Consider the following 18,249-nt stretch of genomic DNA (forward strand, 5'->3'; position numbering starts at 1 on the left):
TCAGAGACGAAGCGACGCTAACGTGACTGACTAACTAACCAATCCAAAGTCTCAATCTCTCTGAGAGGGGCGGAGCGTACCCGGGCCAGCCCTCGCCGCCGATTGGTGATCGACCTCAGGGTGGCAGGGGCGGTGCCCTTACACGGATTGGAGAGGGCAGCGATGGGGCGGAGTTCAAGCTCCGATTAGTCCGAGCTCCGTGGCGGGCTTGGCGATTGGACGCCGGCGCTGTCAGCCGCGCGCGGACCGGGGCGGGGCGGGCGGTGCCCCGGGCTCGGCGAGGGGCCGGGTGCGGGGCCGCTGGCCGAGAGGCTGAGGCGGCGTCATGTCCTCCGAGGTGTCCGCGCGCCGCGACGCCAAGAAGCTGGTGCGCTCCCCGAGCGGCCTGCGCATGGTGCCCGAACACCGCGCCTTCGGAAGCCCGTTCGGCCTGGAGGAGCCGCAGTGGGTCCCGGACAAGGAGGTGGGTGGCCGTCGCCCCGGCCAGCGCCTCCGACCCGCCCCGCCGCCCCGGCCCGGCCCCGCGGGCTTCCAGGCTCCCGCGACGACCCCTCCGCCTCCGGGCGGCCCCTTCCCCAGCCGGCCCCCGCCCCGCTCTCTCCCAGGTTGGCCGCGTCCCCGGGCCGCCGCCTCAGGCTCCTACGCCCGCGGGGAGGGCGGGAGGCGCGCGGTGTCCCGGTGCGGGGGTCCCGGGAGGGCAGGAGGCCCTGCACCTGTCCAGGGCGGGCGCCGGGAGGCGGGGTGCGGGGCGCGGGCTGGTCCCGGGGGTGGGTGCGGCCCTGCCCGAGGCCGGTTCGTGCTGGGCTAGCGCGTGTGGACTGCGTCCCGAGAGCTGGGGCTCGCTCCCGAGAAAGTGGAAGGCGGAGCGCCTTCCTCGCAGGCTCGGTGGGGAGGGCGCGTGCTGTCCGCGGAAGCGCTGGAGCTGGCGGCCCCGCAGGGGTCCCTCCCGGGAACCGGGGGAGGCGTCGGTGCCGCGGGCGGGTGGCCGGTTCCGAAGCCACCTCCTGCTCGGGAGGAGGGCCAGGACCCAGTCTGCGGGCCAGGCTGCCCCCCCTTTCCCTTCGTCTACACCACCCTCCACCTCGGAAGCGAGATCGCAGTCGCCCACTGGACAGTTTGAAGGAGACCGCAGATTTGCACCCGTTTCCCATGGGCCCAGACACGGCAGGAGTTGCCCAGGCCACTCCTGCAGACATTGGGGCGTGGGCGTGGGGTCCCTGAGCCAGGCCATCCGCTGGGCCTCCTGCGGGGTTCCCTGTGACCTGATCGGAGGTGCCTTTGCCTCACACCAGCCCCTTGGCCAACTAGGAAGGCCCCGAGTGCATTTAATCCCACTGGCTGTGCGCTAACAGGTGCGTCCAGTTTCTGTTCTGTGGATTTTACCACGATAAAAAAAAATCGGGGGAGAAAAAAAATTTTTGTAATGTGACTTTCATACTTAACACGTGTTACAGATTCGTTTAATTCCCTCAGTGATAGAACTAAGCAGACGTTGGAACTAGGTTCAAGAAGTCAAAGTAGCACTAATTGACTGGGTTCATTGAAGCTTGGTCGGAGGCCTGGTTGGGGGATGGGCGGCCACAGAGCCTCGGGGACAGGACGGAATTCCAGTGACTCTGGGGAGGTGTCTCTGGCATCTACAGTGTACGGAACCGTCACCGGTCACTGAGCGTGTCCTGGAGAGTCGAGACCAGTGCTGCCCACCTCTCCCCGGTATCGCCACCATAAGGAGTCTTTTTAGACACCTTCCCCCAATCATCCTCCTACATCTTTTTTAAAATTTACTTTTAAGTTGACAAGTGAAAATTGTATTTATGGTGTAACGAACTCTTAATAGCACAGAAATACTCCACATCTGTATGAACCGTAAGGAGCACGTGAGAAAGTGTGGCCAAGATGAGGCAGAGGTTTCCACCAAAGCACAATTTCTTTCTCCCTACTGTACACATGCACTGATCTTACGGTTCTGTTTTTTAGTTAACCACTGTGTTCCCCTCCTTCATTCTCTCTTCCAGAGCCCTTCTGGTATCAGCTGAATTGTTTAGCATTTTTCCCTGCCTTTCTTTGTGGCCTCTGCTGAGGCACTGTGTGGAAGTCCCGCGGTGACTTCCGACCGAGTGGAGTTGAAACACTTGAGTCAAGGTGGCACCCCTCGTGGAAGAGAAGATTCATTCCCACGCTGGCGTGGTGGCAGGATACCCCTCCAGAGCCCCCCACCATGTTTGGATGATTAACTGGGATCTGAGCAGCTGAGGGAGGTCCTAGCATTGGGTGGGCTTGAGGGACAGAGAAAGCATTCTAATAAGATGGACTTTGTCTCTGAGTTTTGTGTTGTGAATTTTACTGGAGCATGGTCGTAAGGCCTGTAAAGGCCAGAAACGACCAAAGACAGTGTTCTGGAGGAACTTAGAACGGGGCAGTAAGGGCTGGAAGATTTGGAATAAAGTCCAGCTTTAGTTGCAATAGCTCGAGGGGACACGTACGGTAACAGTCGCCTGGCATGTGGCGATGCTGAAGGGGACACTGAGCTGCACTGTGCTGGCTGCGTGCTTGGGGCCGCTAAGGTGATTGTCGGGAGGTGACTCAAATGTGCAGATAACCAGTTGTGGGAAATAGGTTTATTTGAGGTGGTTTGGAATGGGGAGAGGAGAATTTGGTAGAACTTGGCAGGTGGGTAACATTGTCTTTGGCTTGGTGGCCGTGTGCCGATCGGCATCATCGTCATATCTGTAAACGTGTTGGTCCATTTTTATTCCAGCTCTGTCCTTAGCCAGGGGAGTCTGAATCCAGCCCAATGCCCATCTCCCGAATACCAGCTGCCTGACCGGGCTGGTTTATCAGTTTGGGCCCGTGAGGGTTATCCCTTTAAAATGCTGCAGAACCCCCTGGGGAGCGTGGAGAGCGTGTGCACACATGCACCTTTCTCAGAGAGGTGGCCTGCAGCTCTCAGATTCTCAAGGCTCTGACGCAGAACCAGTTGAGAATCGTTTCTCCAGTCTGTGCCTCCTCAGGAACCTGAGGGGCAGGGGAGGCAGAGGCGGCGTGTAAAGCTTCGTGCGACACCACTTTGGATAGAGGTGCTTTGGGGGTGTGAAGGAAGCCTCAGATGATCTCTGGGGCTTGTCTGACTCTGCCATCAAATATCCGACACTGACGCAAGGCAGTGGGCTTGGGGGTGGGCGGTCCGGGCGTGCAGCCATCTGGGCTTGTCACAAGCAGCCGAGATCCTGAGTTTTATCCTTAAAATCCTTGCCGCTGTGCACCCCTCCCACCTCCCATCCGTGGTGCTGGCAGAAGAATGACCGCAGCTCCATGCTGGTGGGTTGACACTTTGATGGATACTCTAGATTCAGAGCCAGGAAGGAGAGAGCACGTGCGCGTCTGATCACGAGCCTGGACTCGGATGAGGAGAGATCTGAAGTGAGGACTGTTGCTAGGGGCGTCTGGAGCTGTGCAGCGGGGAGAACAGGGGACCCTGAGTTCTGCGAGGGTCTCACAGGCCAGGCCGGACAGGGCTTTTCTTTTGCAGGGAGGAGTGGCCAAGGCTAGAAAGAATCAAGCTGGGGAGGTGGGATGGGCCAGTGGAGGGTCCGGACCTCCAGCAGATCAGAGAGCTGAGGCCAGAATACAAAAATTAGCTGGGCGTGGTGATGTGTGCCTGTAATTCCAGCTACTCGGGAGGCTGAGACAGGAGAGTCACTTGAACCCAGGAAGTGGAGGTTGCAGTGAGCTGAGATCATGCAGCTGCACTCCAGCCTGGGCGACCAAGCGAGACTCCGTCTCAAAATAAATAAATGAATAATAAAAATTCAAAAATTAGTCGGGCATGGTGGTGTGTGCCTGTATCCCAGCTCAGGAGGCTGAGGCAGGAGAATCACTTGAACCGGGAAGAGGAGGTTGCAGTGAGCCAAGATTGTGCCACTGCACTTCAGCCTGGGTGACAGAGCAAGACTCTGTCTCAAAAAAAAAAAAAAAAAAAGTCCAGGTAAGGGAATTGTGTTCCAGTTGATCATGAGGAGAAATGGCCAGTGTTTTCTGAGGCAGAGAATGGGAATTTGGAGGGCCTTGCTGCAGGTAAATCTGTGATCTCCTCTGGCTCGTATGGGGAGGGTCGTTCTCGGTGGAAGGCTTTCCCAGCACACTGCAGGGTGGGGGGTTTCATAATTGTGTCCAGGATCTCAGCGCTTGGGTAAAGCTCACCCCTGTGTGGTGCCAGGGGCTGCCAGAACCTCCACAGGTGTTCTGGGAACCAGCAGCCTCATGAGATACTGCCAGGGACACCAGCGAGCTTCTCAAGGGTCCCTGTGGCTGGCTAAGAGCTTTTTCTTTTTTGAGACAAGGTGTTGCTGTGTCACCCAGGCTGGAGAGCTTTTACTGATGTTAGGTAAAACTGAGACTTTGAAGCCACAAAAAAGGATTCCTGGGCGTCCTGTGGGAGGCCAGGCCGCCTTTAGCATAGCCCTCCCAGGATGTGATCATAGTGTCTGCACCTGTCACCGTCTTCAAACTGTCTGACAGCTTCAAATTGTAGAAAACTGATAGTAACGCACGTGTTTCTAGTCCCTGAGATGCAAGTAGATTTTGTCCCTCAGAGGTGAAGTTGATGTCCTCTCTCACACACCCCACCGCGGGGTCCCTGCGAGAGGAGCCAGTTTACAACTCACATCTTCCTTCCTCACGGCCTGTATCCATGTCTGCTCTGTGGATTCTCCTTTGAACTGGGTTTTTAGTCTTATTGGTTCTCTCATTAACTAATGAGGTAAATCTTTGAGGTGGGTTCCTTTTCTGTTTGTAGGAGTTACGCTCTACCAGTTAAACGTGATTATCTTTCAATAAAGGTGCATTGATACACGCATTTAAATTGTTTTTTGATTGGCGAGTTCTTGGAGGGCTGAGAATTAGTTGACTGTGGGAGCCCCACCAGCCAGTGGGTGACGCTTCTCACTGTAGTGTGGGAGCTCACAGTGCGTGGTGGGGCCTGATGTTTTTTGTCACCCCAGCCTCAAAGGGAGGGCAGGCCTATGTCCATGTCCAGCCTGTGTCCTGAGACTTGGTTCTTTTTATAACTTTTTTTCAACATCCATTTAAACTCCCTAAACTATACTTTCAGATTACATGGAGGCGCTTTTGGTTTCTTGCGTGCTGCCAAACCCCACTCTTTGGGGTGGGCCGGGTGCTGGTTCTGAGGAGCTGCCCTGTGACCCTCAAGGGGCTGTTCCTGTTGCATTGGAGTGGGGGAGCAGCTCTCGACCTGCAGGTCTCTAAGGAGCTCCATGCTGCTGTCTGCTGCACTGTGGAGGAGTGATGGGCTTCATGATTTCTGTTTTTTGTTTTCTTTGAGATGGAGTCTCACTGTCACCCAGGCTGGAGTGCAGTGGCGCGATCTCGGCTCACTTCAGCCTTCACCTCCCGGGTTCAAGCCATTCTCCTGCCTCAGCCTCCCGAGTAGCTGGGACCATAGGTACCCGCCACCACGCCCAGCTAATTTTTAGGTTTTATTTTGTAGAGACAGGGTCATGCTATGTTGCTCAGGCTGGTCTGAAACTCCTGAGCTGAAGCAGTCCTCCCACCTCAGCCTCCCGAAGTGCTGGGATTACAGGTGTGGCCACCACGCCTGACCTGGTTTCTTCTTTCATTGCTCGCGGCCATCTTGCTTACCCACTGGGAAGCCTAGTTTATGGCATCTGCCTTGACCGCCTCCGAGCATGTCATCCGGCAGGGTGGGTACAAGTCAGTTGTGGTTTACTGGACTAGCAAGGAGGGGACAAGCGCCCAGGGCTCTGACTCCTGTAGGCAGCCAGGAGAAGTGTGTTCCGAAATTTCACTGGGAGCCGTCTGCATGCACCTGCCCTGATCCTCGCTCCCTCTTGGCCCCGCTTCCCTTGAGACAGCTCCTTCTGTGTACATATAGCTTCCCGCCAAGCCTGTGCTGGGCCCTGCAAGGTGGCCGCGGAGGCCTCCCATGGAGGTGAGTGCCAGGCGCCCCAGAGACGCCTGGGCCGAGGCTGCCTCTGTGACGCCACTGCACAGGACACAGAGGGCTCCTGGAGAGCACTTGGGCCCCGCCGTCCATCCTAGGGGGCAGTGTCTGTCATTAGCGGTCTTATCTGCTTGGCTTGGGCAAGAGGGTCAAGCAGCAGATGGGTGTTATTAGGGGCACTGCCCAAGCTGACCCTGCCTCACTCTCCCTCTTCATCTCTGTGTGTTTGTCACAGCCTGCACCTCTGGCCTCGTGGCCCTCAGTAAACACCTTTATTATTTATTTATTCATTTTCGTCACTAAACACCTTGAGGCCTGTTTCATTGGATTGTTCTTGGAGGTTTTAGTTTCCCCAGCGAATGTGCTGGTTTGAAAGTCTGCTCCAGCCCACGCTGGTGGTGACACATGTGTACCTGGGATGTGACGCAGAGGCTGGCATTCCAGACACCGCTGGCCACCTACGGTGAAAACGGATGAATCACACTTGGTTTCTGGGCTTCGGTGTATTCTCCCTAGCTCCTAAAATAGCTGTTCCACTGAGCATCAGAGCTGCGGGGTCCAGTTAAAGGAGGCGCTGGTGGGAGCCTGGTCTGGGGCCCGGCTTGCTGTCCTGCGCTTCCTTTGCGGGGCGTGCTTACTGGCGGGGTAGGTATTTGGCAGTAGTTTTACCTTATGTCTTCATCCATTGCTTTATTTCATATTAAATTGCTCTGTTGATAATTTTTTAAATTTCTTTCACTAATATAATCAATAGGAAATTACCTTATTTAAAAGCCTATACATCTAAGCTCCTTGGTTATTTTAGAGTAATAAACTTCTGGATCACTTATATTTTTAAGGGGGCAAATCCTAGGTGTGGTCTGTCTCTTTTTTTTTTTTTTTTTTTTTTTGAGACAGGGTCTCACTCTGCTTCCCAGGCTGGAGTGCAGTGGCATGAACATGGCTCACTGCAGCCTCGACCTCCTGGGCTCAAGCTGTCCTCCCAGCTCTGCCTCCCAAGTAGCTGGGACTACAGGTGTGCACCACCATGCCTGGCTCATTAAAAAAAATGTTCAGGCTGGGCACGGTGGCTCACGCCTGTAATCCCAGCACTTTGGGAGGCCGAGGCAGGCAGATCACAAGGTCAGGAGATCGAGATCATCCTGGCTAACACAGTGAAACCCCGTCTCTACTAAAAATACAAAAAATTAGCTGGGCGTGGTGGCGGGCGCCTGTAGTCCCAGCTACTCGGGAGGCTGAGGTGGGAGAATGGCGTGAACCCGGGAGGCGGAGCTTGCAGTGAGCCGAGATTGCGCCACTGCACTCCAGCCTGGGCGACAGACTCCGTCTCAAAAAAAAAAAAAAAATGTTCGTAGAGACAGGGTCTTGCTGTGTTGCCCAGGCTAGTCTTAAACTCCTGGGCTCAAGTGATCCTCCTGCCTCAGCCTCCCAAAGTGTTGGGATTACAGGCGTGAGCCACCGCTCCAGCAGTGTGGTGTTCTATTTAGAAATTGGCCTTTCAGCTTGCCCAAACACAAACTGCACAGTAAATGTGAAAAGCAGTCCTCTTTCACCACCGTCTGCTGAGAATATTGAGAGCCCTCTCCCCTCCTGTCGGGCGCTGTGGGCCAGGGTCACCTTGGAGAGACCATCAACAGTTACTCTCACTGGAACCTGGTGATAACGTGGCTTCGTGTTTGCTTAAGCTCAGAGTTAAAACCCCCGTGAAGCTTTCTCTAGCAGATTCTAGTGGATTCTGTGGCTAGTGGATGTCTGGGGTCAGGGAAGGGGCCACCACACAGAGGCAGGGACTGTGCCACCGCACAGCAGGCAGAACGTTCCGGAACCGACAGGCCCATTTGAGGGCAATGGCAGGGCTGGGCCGAAGCACAGTCAGGGCGGGGAACAGCCAGCCAACGCCCACAGCCCGTGGGCAGGGAGCCCCTGGCAGAGCTGCCAGCTGGACTTTGTAGATGCTTCCAGAAGGCTGGGGTGGGGGGGGGGCCAGGCCTGGTTTCCAAGTCCAGGAAGCAGCTTAAAAGCAAAGGGAAACAAAAAAAGGCTGGTCGTGGGATCTCACAAAGCTCAGGACCTGCCTGCCTGAGTTGGGGCAGTGGCAACATGGAACTCGGCAGGGATGAGGCCCTCGTGTGGGTCGCGACGGGCCAGTCCTTGCTGCAGAATGGTGTCTGAAGGGCCCCTGATGTGTGCCACAACCGGGACCTCTGTCCTCCTACAGTGAGGGTACACGTGGCTGTGGGCCCCATAGGACTCCTTCCAGAAGCATCTGCAGAGTCCCAGGACCACCAGACTCTGTTTTGCCAACTAAGCACAGTGGGCACTTGGCACCTGATGTGGACTGTCTCCGAGCCCCCTGTGGAGGGGCTGCAGGCTTCCTGTGCTGTGTGTGTGGGTCCCGCAGGCTGGAGGGAGGCCCCTGCCTTTGCAGATTGCAGGGGGGCAGGGACACGCTGAGGGTGGCGGGGACACGGTGAGGGTGGCGGCTGTGATGGCACCGCATCAGAGCAGCTCCTCCGCACCAGCGTCTTCTGGGGCTCAGAGAAGGGGTTGGACTTCCCAGAGAAGGGGTGCAGGGCAGGGAAGAGTCCCCGTGCCTGTGAGGGAGAGGATCAGGGTGGGGTGGTGGAGGATCCGTGGCTGGGCCCCCAGACCACAAGGAGGCTGTGCAGCCATGTCAGAGGCGCTGGGGGATTGGGCGGCCGTGCGGTCCCCACCCTGGCTCAGACCCAGGGGCCTGTGTTCCAGAAGGTGCTCGGCCCTGGTGACCCCACAGGCCTTGCCTGCCTCGTTGTGGAATCAGCCCCAGCAGTGTTCGCTGGCCCAGGGTTGGGCTGGAACGGTGCCATGCGTGTGGGAGCAGCTTTCCCACTGAGGGGCCGAGCCCTGTCAGCTGCTTGTTGGTGCCAGCACAGCCCGTCTGTCCTTGGTGGAGCTCTGAGGCGGCTCTCGCGTTAGATAAGACGTCTGAGCTCTTGTGTGGCTTGGTAATGCTGTGGCTACCTCCAGTCTGCCTCCTTTTCGAGACTTCAGGCCCTCAGTTTATGCTTGCCAGGTAATTCCTGGTCTCGTTTGGGGGCCCCCTCCTTCCCCCCGAAGGGAAAAGGGGGCTCTTGGTGGAGCGAAGGTCTTCTCTTACATCTCTTTTGAGGATTATTGTGCTTTGAACATGGATGATTCTTGGTCAATATTAAGCCGAGCCCTTAATCATCAGAAGCCAAAAGACCCTCCATCTCTCCCAAGAGGACCCCTTTGACTCACACCGTTCCGTCGCTGGTTCATTGAACCCACACCTGTTTCTGGTTCATCACCCGCCACCGAGGTCTCTGACAGCGAGGACCAAAGCGGGGTGTGCTTGTCACACCTTCTTGTTTCATCCTTACCAAGGACCCCAGAGCACGAGGGTCTTGTTCTCATGAAGCTGAGGGAGGCGAGGCGTCCTGGGTCCCGCAGCCCCCATGTGCTGCTGAAGGGCCTGTTGGGGAGCGGGTGGGCAGCACCGAGGGCCAGCTTTGAAAAAGGCTGTACCAGCTTACCAAATCCGGGAACCATTTTCATGGCAAAAGTGTCCTTCACTCTGTTAAAAGAATGCATGGTGACACAGATTTCCTTCAGAGCCAGGTCTGAATGTCTTCCCCTTGGACTGAAGTCACTGCTGTTAGAGCGGAGGAGCCGGCGGCGATGGCGGCGTCCTCGTGCTGCGCTTGTGCCGGCGTCAGGGTCCCCCTGCCATCTGGAGTGAGCAGGAGGCGGCCAGGCCAGGCCTTCCCAGCTGAGGTTTGGGAGTTCCGTGCCTTTGGTGCTGAGGGTGAGCGTGTTCACGGTGACTTCGTCCGTTGGTCATGAGGAGGTTCGAGCTAGGAACCCCCCGCAAGTGGTCATCGCATCCGGCTTGCTGTTCTAAGTGGAGGCGGCAGGCACAGCTGGGACCCACGCCCCTCAGAAGCAGGCTCTGTGGTGGTCGGAGCAGGCACCTCACCAGGCCACGCTCCATTTGGGGCTGCTGCGAGAAGCTGGGCTGTGGCCAGTCCTGAGGTCTCTGCAGCCCTCGGGAGCTTGGAGGCCTGGCTGGTTTTTCTAAAGAGTTGCCCGGGTGGCCATGGCTGCCCACAGTGGGGCGTGACCTTGGGCTTGTGGCCTCCTCAGTGAGGGCCTCCTGGCAGGGGCTGAGAGCCCACCGTCAGTGGGGGGCTTCAGCATAGACCATCACATGTGTGTCTCCGGGTGCTTGGTAAATGTACCCTGCGCTTCGGTGACACGTTTTTTCGTCTAGTCAAGTGAAGCAGTGGAAATGCAGGGAGCATCTTAAATCTGTTTTATTTCTAACTGATTTCAATTCCACCTTTACCCTTAGGCCGACCAAGCATCTGAGGTGCCGGGACAGCACCACCTTGCCATGGGGCTTCAGGCCTGCTGTGACCCCTTGGGGAAAGTGAGCCCCATGGCCACCTGCCCAGTTCCCAGGTCTTGTGCTGTCAGAATTCCTGGTGGGCCCTGAGCCCAGTCACCTTCCTGTTTCTGTCCACCTTTGTACATTCTGTTTGCATAGAACACTCTTTGCCAACAAAGTCCAGCCTTGTGAGCCCTGGCTTGTGAGTCTTACAGCTTCTCTGCGCCTGGGTCCTCCAGCTGAGGAAGCATCTTCAGGGCGTCCCCAGGCCTGGCGCCCGCCCCCGTGACACACACCGGCCTGCGTGTGCTTCAGCTGCTTCCAGGGGTTCCCTCACAGGCGGGGGTCAGGTCACGCACGCCAGGACTCCAAGTAAACCAAAATAATAAGCTTTATGTCTCAGATACCTGGGCTTTTGCCGGCTGGCGCGCAGACCCAGAATCGGCAGCTCCCCATGCTCGCCTCATTTGTGAAGCGGGTGCTAGCACAGCCTTCCCTGGTTTAGGGGTTTAGGTTGGCTCTTGCTGTGGATTTCCTAGTCCCTTCGTGGCGTTGCTCTTTGGTTGCAGTAACAGGACCAGGGCTAAAAAGGCGTTGTTAAGGTGAACTGCTGTTGGGTCCAGTGTGGAGGGACCTGAAGTGCCAGGATGCACGCTCTGCTGCGAGACAGTCAAACCCCAAGCCCACCTCAGGCCCCATGGGTATGCTGGGTGCATCTCCCGCAGGCCTCGGAGCAGCCTGCACCCCACCGCGTTGGCTCTGGAGCCTGGGCACAGGCGGCCAGTCCACCGTCCTGCGTCACAACCCTGCCTGCCTCAGGCTGCTTGGGTGCGTGGGGAGGTGGCAGGGCCCAGCTTTCTCAGCAGCCCGTGGTCGTGCCCCAGCGACGTGGTGAGTGACCAAGCTGGGTTTTAACGCTTTGTCGTGTCTTTCCTAGTGTCGGAGATGTATGCAGTGTGACGCCAAGTTTGACTTTCTCACCAGAAAGGTGAGCTGAGGCCGCTGAGTGGGGGTGGTGGGAAGAGGGGAGGGGCCCCAACAGGACAGCTGCCGCTGCCCCTTCTGGCAGGGGACGGATGTCATCTTATGGCTTGTTTTTTTTTTTTTTTTTTTGAGACGGAGTTTCGCTCTTGTCACCCAGGCTGGAGTGCAGTGGCTCCATCTCGGCTCACTGCAACCTCTGCCTCTCAGGTTCAAGTGATTCTCCTGCCTCAGCCTCCTGAGTAGCTGGGATTACAGGGGCTTGCCACCACGCCTGGCTAATATTTATATTTTTAGTAGAGATGGGGTTTCACCATGTTGGCCAGGCTGGTCTCGAACTCCTGACCTCAAATGATCCTCCCACCTCGGCCTCCCAAAGTGCTGGGATTACAAGTGTGAGCCACCACACCCAGCCATTATGGCTCGTTTTGAGTGTCAGCCATGCCCTGTTTTCCGTGGAAAGTGACTGTGCTGATTCTGCCGGACGCTATGGGGTGGGGGTGCAGCTTGCGAGGCCTGTGCACCCACCTGCCCCCCGCCTCCCCCGCCCCCTCTGCCCCCTCCGCCCCCTCCGCCCCGTCCCCGTGCCGCTTTGCCCTCGCGAAGTGTCTTGCCCCTAATGTGTGCCCAGCTCATGGCGCCCCGAGGCCCGAGGGCGTCCTAAGCAGTGGGACTTGGGTAGTTGAAAGAAAGCTGAAAAACAGCCATTTTGACCCATGATTTTGAAAAAAGGGCCTCATTTCCCAGGTGAGGCGGATCCCCGCTGCGTGGTGGGGAGCCCAGGGGCTGGCGTCAGGAGGTGCGCATGTGCAGCGGCCGGCACAGGGGCCTCGCGTTTAGGCGTGGCCCGGGGAGTGCCAGGCCAGCCGGGGCCACACCCGGGGCCGCTTGTTTCCTGCCCCTCCTCACTGCCAATCCTCCCGCATCTGCCCAGCACCACTGTCGCCGCTGCGGGAAGTGTTTCTGCGACAGGTGCTGCAGCCAGAAGGTGCCGCTGCGGCGCATGTGCTTTGTGGACCCCGTGCGGCAGTGCGCGGAGTGCGCCCTGGTGTCCCACAAGGAGGCGGAGTTCTACGACAAGCAGCTCAAAGTGCTCCTGAGCGGTAAGGACGGGTGTCCTGCACAGTCCTGCGCGCTCCGCCAGCCGGCTCCTCGTGTCTGTGGCGATGCTGTGGGCTGTGCACGGGGCGTTCTGCTTCTCTTTGACGTTCTCTCGCCCGCCCTCCCTTCCCCGTTTTCTTCTGGATTCGTTTAGAAGCAGTTATAGAGCCTTCCCTTCTTTTCAGAGACGGAATGTCGTCTAAAATGTTGGTGCTGACTCCGCTGGGCACGTCCATCAAGTGGGAGGGGAGGCCCTGGGCCCAGGCAGCACCTTCCTCCTTCCCCCAGGTGGAACCCGGCGCCGGTGCTCGGGCGTTTGCAACCACTGTGGCTCCTCGATGAGAGTCCGGAGACCTTTGCCCAGTAGCACGATGCAGACCCGGTTTTGAGCCATCTCTGGGGACCTGGTGTGGGAGAAGGGCATTCTCCAGGGGCATAGGGTGTGCCTCCCTGGAATCTGAACAACGAGCAGCGCCTTCTCCCCACTGTCCGTCCACCTCTGGCCACTGCCGTCCCAGCCTCCTGTCCCCTGCCTGCCCGCCGTGGGGTCTGGGACCACCTGCCTTCCTGCCTACAGCTCCGTCCTGTGTGAAACGGGCATGGTCCCTGGCTGGACGGTGGGCTTTGTTGTGCCTCCTTTCTGCTGTCTTGGTCGTATCCTGCCAGCTCTTAGGACGTGTGAGCAGAGGGGTTTATTGTTCTTTGATCTGGACCTTGGTGATGAATTCCCTGCATCCTTTGAAGGATGTAAAAGAATTTCTAGGAGCTTTGTAAGCAAGCAGAACCTGTCTAGAGCAGCGCCTTTGGGTTTACCTCTTAAACCCTTGATCCATGACTGCCTTTTTGCTCAGCTGAAGGGGGTCCTTAGAACAAAGCTGTGGTTTGTTTCTTGCTGTTTTTACTCTGTCCTCTGTGCGTGCGTCTCCTACTGGTACTCGTGGGAAGGGTTAGGTGGAAAAGAAGCAGGCCCTGTTCTCACGTTTGCTTTTGTGTTCCCAAGGAGCCACCTTCCTCGTCACGTTTGGAAACTCAGAGAAACCTGAAACTATGACTTGTCGTCTTTCCAATAACCAGAGGTAAGAGCCGGATCCTGCTTGGCACGGGGCAGCATTGTCACAGACCGGGAGCCTCGGTGGCACTGAGCCTGAGAGTGACCCGATTTGGACACTTTTATTTGATGTAGATACTTGTTTCTGGATGGAGACAGCCACTATGAAATCGAAATTGTACACATTTCCACCGTGCAGATCCTCACAGAAGGCTTCCCTCCTGGAGGTAAATGCCAGCACGTCCTTTCCTAAGCCAGGAGGGTTTGGTGCCATGCGTGGGTGACAAGAGGAGCATGCACTTTTGGGATCAGGCAGCCGCCCTGAGGAGTGGGGTCTGCTGGGTTTCCAGGACAATCTGCCTTTCCTCTTTTGCGGGGCGTGTATTTACTCAGTGGCTTTAGAACTCGCCAGGTGAGTGGAGACTTAAACTGTAAGGCAACAAAGGGAAATTTGCTCAGCATGTCATAATGATTTCCTCTGCTCTAAATGCTCTAATGTATCATTCCGTTTATTGTTGGATTCAAACCAAGGATAAAGCCCCAAATGCAATAACTGAGATCCCCAAAAAGGTCTGAATGGTGGCTCATCGGGAGCCAGCACTTCAGCCCTCCTCCTGCAGGCGTCTATGCAGACTAAACCGCTGGTGCATTTCCTGGTGAGCTTTGGCCCAGCCTGGGCCTCTCCACTAAACTCTGCTGACGGGGAGCTCACATCCCGTTATCTGCAAACTGTGCTGACAGATGCGTGTGCCGTAACCCATGTTGCTTTCCTTCCGTTCTCTCACCGGCTCTTGGTTGCTCCTTCTCGCCACTGCCTGCCCACCTTCTTGCCATAGAAAAAGACATTCACGCTTACACCAGCCTCCGGGGGAGCCAGCCTGCCTCTGAAGGTCAGCCTCTTCCTCCTCGCCGGGGCTCCCCGCATGCAGCGGGCCCGTTCCTCCCCTCGCCACCTGGCTTCTGTCCACGGGGTGGTCCATGCCAAGGTTCTTTGTGAAACCTGAATTCACTTACTTTGGTTGACTTAAGAGAGATGTTGGATCTGATAAGTGGGTTTATAAAGCATAAATGAAGATACCGCAGCAGATGTACTTTCTCAGTTCTGTCTTAGGGGGAGGGTTACCCAGCAATTGACAGCTCTCTGTCAGTACTTGCCAGCCCTGAACAGGCTGAGGCCAGGGGGCGTGGGGGCTCACGTGCCCTTGGGAGCCTCTCCCAACACTGCCATTCCCCCCGAGGCCTGCTGCTCCCCAGCTCAATGTGGCCTCCTGGGACCCCTGACTCTCCTGGCACTTCCGTCAGCCTCCTGGATGATGAGGTGAGATGCCCAGGCCAGTGTTCTGTCCTGAGCTCAGGGATGTGTGTGGAGCTGGGATGGTATCAAGCCGGTTGCCTTGAGCAGGCTGCAAGGTATAGACGCCCAGGTGCAAAGGGTAGGGTCTGGAGAAGCGGGGGTCACCCCAGGCACCCCTCTCTGCCTGCCTCCTCCTGGGGAGCCTGAGGCTCAGATGAAGGCCAGTGTTTAGGGGCATCAGATGAAGGCCAGTGCCTCAGGAGGCCAGGGCAACACAGCCTCCCGGACTGCTCTCCTGGGCAGACCCTCCCCAGGGCTTCTGGCACTGTGTCCCCCTTGTGGTGGCTTGGGGGGTGCAGTGAGCCCCGCTCTGCCCAGTCTCAGTAGAGCCCTTCAGACCCCAGCACCCTGTCTTCCGGTGGGGGTGGGGACAATAGGAACAGTCCCCTGACCTGAAGGCAGCCAAGGGGCCGCCTGCCAGCCTGGGCCCTGTAGGGCAGGCCACACACTCATTCTTTCAAGGCCAAATAGTAAACCTTTGCCAGCCACGTGTGCTGTGGTGAAGGCGGAGGTGGCTGCAGAAGACAGGGTGACAGACGGCCGTGGCTATGATCCAGTGGTGCTTTATCAGGCAAATGCAGGCGGTAGGCAGAGCCATGGTCGCCCTGCTCTAGAGCCCAGGCAGGACGTTACACTGACAGGCAAGGTTCCCCAGTGTTGGGGGTGGGGGTGCGTGCCCTAACCACAGAACCGGGCTTATGAAAGTGTGGTTCTAGAGGCCCGGCATGGTGGCCCACGCCTGTAACCCCAGCACTTTGGGAGACTGAGGCGGGCAGATCACCTGAGGTCAGGAGTTCGAGACCAGCCTGGGCAACACGGTGAAACCCTGTCTGTACTAAAAATACAAAAATTAGCTGGGTGTGGTGGTGGGTGCCTGTAGTCCCAGCTACTCGGGAGGCTGAGGCAGGAGAATCGCTTGAACCCAGGAGGTGGAGGTTGCAGTGAGCTGAGATGGCACCACTGCACTCCAGCCTGGGCAACAGACTCAAAAAATAATAAAGCCAGGCACGGTGGCTCATGCCTATAATCCTAGCACTTTGGGAGGTCAAGGCGGGCAGATCACCTGAGGTCGGGAGTTCGAAACCAGCCTGACCAACATGGAGAAACCCCGTCTCTACTAAAAATACAAAAAAAAAATAGCTGGGCGTAGAGGTACACGCCTGGAATCCCAGCTACTCAGGAGGCTGAGGCAGGAGAATCACTTGAACCCGGGAGGCGGAGGGTGCAGTGAGCCGAGATCGCGCCACTGCTCTCTAGCCTGGGCAACAAGAGCAAAAACTCTGTCTCGGAAAAAAAAAATGTGGTTCCGGGGCCTCCCAGGGGACAGCATGTCATAGGTTGCTCAGGCCTCCAAGCGTGGTCAGTGCGCCTCCAACTGCAGCCTTGGCGCCCACTCCACCAACCGGCAGAGGAGCCGGCCTTGAGTGCTGATGCGGGGATGTGTGTCTGATGGAGGGGTCTCCTGAGGTCAGTGATTGCCTACGATGGGGCTTCCCTCCCAAGTCATCAAGTTCATGGGAGGCTGCATCCCATGGGTCTCTTTCAACACCAGCCCTGACTGAAGAGCTGCTCTCTTCAGCAGTGTATTGTTGGAGCGAGTGCTGGAATTGAGTCATTGTCACTGGAACAGCTGGTCACCGCCCAAAGACGGGGAGCCTGGGTCCCAGAGACCAGTCCCCAACATGGGTGCTGGGTCTGGGGCGATGGCCCGTGACCAGGCTGGGGTGGCATTTCCCTGACACTGGGCCTTTGTAGTGACAATCCCCTGTGTGCTGATGCTGCTTCTCAACAGTGGGATGGCTGAGGCCTCTGACTCCTGGGTGTGAGGCCAGCTGTGACCCTGATCATCTGCTTGGCCTGTCAGTGGCCAGGGCGCTCTCGAGGTGGCCTCCACTCTTCCCCCAGCCCTGGGTGCAGGTGGGCACCTCTGCAGAAGCCAGTCTTGTCTGGAGGTTCTCTGAAGGCAGGAACCCCCACAGGCCCCAGGGCACAGCAAGCGCCTCAATTAGCCAAGAACAAGGCCTCTCGAGGTGATGTGGCTCTTATTGTTTGTCCCGGGCCCTGGGGCACCCGGCTGAGTGTCTTGGTCCCTCTCCCACCCCACCTGAGAGTTTGGGGTCTCCCCTCAGAGGCCTGAGGAGATGGTGTTCCCTGGGTGCTCCTGAGCACCAGCCCTCACTGCCAGGCTACTCTTGGAGCAGCACAAGGTTAGGATGTGCTGGCCACCGCCTTGGGCTGGTGGCCACCTGGGCACTCAGGGCCTCCTTTGGGCCGTCTTACCTCATCTCTCCTCCAGGAGGCAACGCACGGGCCACAGGCATGTTCCTGCAGTATACAGTGCCGGGGACGGAGGGTGTGACCCAGCTGAAGCTGACAGCGGTGGAGGACGTGACTGTGGGCAGGAGGCAGGCGGTGGCGTGGCTAGTGGCCATGCACAAGGTACCTGAGCCCAGGCCAGGGAGGCTGGGCCCTTTGGCTTAGACAAAAGCTTGCCTTTCCCAGAGGAAGCTCTGTGTCCTGCCATTTGCCCCCTATCCCCACAACCTGTTCCCCCTCAGCTGGGGTGCCCACGCCATCTCCCCTGAAATGCACACAGGCTTGGCTCCACCAGGCACAGGACCAAGCAGGCCTCACTGTGTTGATCTTGTCTGATCTGCAGGCTGCCAAGCTCCTCTACGAATCTCGGGACCAGTAACTCTACGTGGGGCTGAGCTTGGAGTACATATGGTCACCAGGACTGAGTCGCTTGGAACAGCAGAGCCTGCTCCTTGCGTACCACAGGGATTAATCCTGCTTGTGCTGGGAAATGCAACTCATGTATTTGGAGAAACAGAAGTGTTCACTTATCTAGTGCAATATGTTCACAGTTTATTAATGCTTTAAACAGCTTCATGTTTTAGAATTTGTGTATTGTCAATCCTTAATTGGGGGTGGGAGAGACTGAGCTACACTACTGCTAAACTATTTTTAGCATAATATATACCATTTTTATGAGTTCACAGGTCTACTAGAAGGTTCTGGCCCATCAGTATTCATTTCATTTAATTCTTCCACAGAACCACTTTGGGTAGTAGGAACTCAGGCTTCCGGTCTGCAGTTGAGCCTGCTTGCCTCTAATAGCCAGTTTACAGCACTTGCCTTAGCCTGTTTTACAGACTGTCCACTTACCTTGTCACTAATTTGGGGCTTCTGGGCTGTGAGTGATCCTTTGATACTTCACCAAGGGGAACGTGGGGGCTTTGTGTTTTGTACTTTTCACTCACTATTTCACTTTATTAAGATGACTGTACAGCAATTTGTATATAAAGCTTATGATTAAAACCTATTTTGAACATATGGACAAGGCCTCGCCTTCCTGTGTCCAGATCACCTGAACCCTCGTGCCACAGCGCAGTCTG

General features: G+C 56.9%; 1 protein-coding gene across 3 annotated transcripts; it reads left to right on the forward strand.

The window, feature by feature from the left end:
* The first annotated feature begins 228 nt into the window (after nucleotides 1-228).
* On the forward strand, nucleotides 229-18,187 carry ZFYVE21 (zinc finger FYVE-type containing 21). Of its 3 annotated transcripts, none has more exons than XM_055361679.2 (8): nucleotides 229-463; nucleotides 11,305-11,355; nucleotides 12,283-12,451; nucleotides 13,450-13,525; nucleotides 13,633-13,724; nucleotides 14,334-14,387; nucleotides 14,736-14,815; nucleotides 17,148-17,289. In XM_055361679.2, exons 1-8 carry the CDS (start codon nucleotides 326-328, stop codon nucleotides 17,208-17,210), a joined length of 723 nt encoding a protein of 240 aa, XP_055217654.2. In that variant the 5' UTR covers nucleotides 229-325; the 3' UTR covers nucleotides 17,211-17,289. The 3 variants fall into 3 exon arrangements, with proteins under 3 accessions (XP_055217654.2, XP_004055805.1, XP_004055804.1); XM_004055757.5 differs by lacking the exon at nucleotides 14,736-14,815 and adding an exon at nucleotides 17,511-18,187 and having other exon boundaries at nucleotides 237-463; nucleotides 17,148-17,290; XM_004055756.5 differs by lacking the exons at nucleotides 14,334-14,387; nucleotides 14,736-14,815 and adding an exon at nucleotides 17,511-18,187 and having other exon boundaries at nucleotides 239-463; nucleotides 17,148-17,290.
* Nucleotides 18,188-18,249: the final 62 nt, after the last annotated feature.

This window comes from Gorilla gorilla, chromosome 15, assembly GCF_029281585.2.
Source record: "Gorilla gorilla gorilla isolate KB3781 chromosome 15, NHGRI_mGorGor1-v2.1_pri, whole genome shotgun sequence".
Lineage (NCBI taxonomy): Eukaryota > Metazoa > Chordata > Mammalia > Primates > Hominidae > Gorilla > Gorilla gorilla.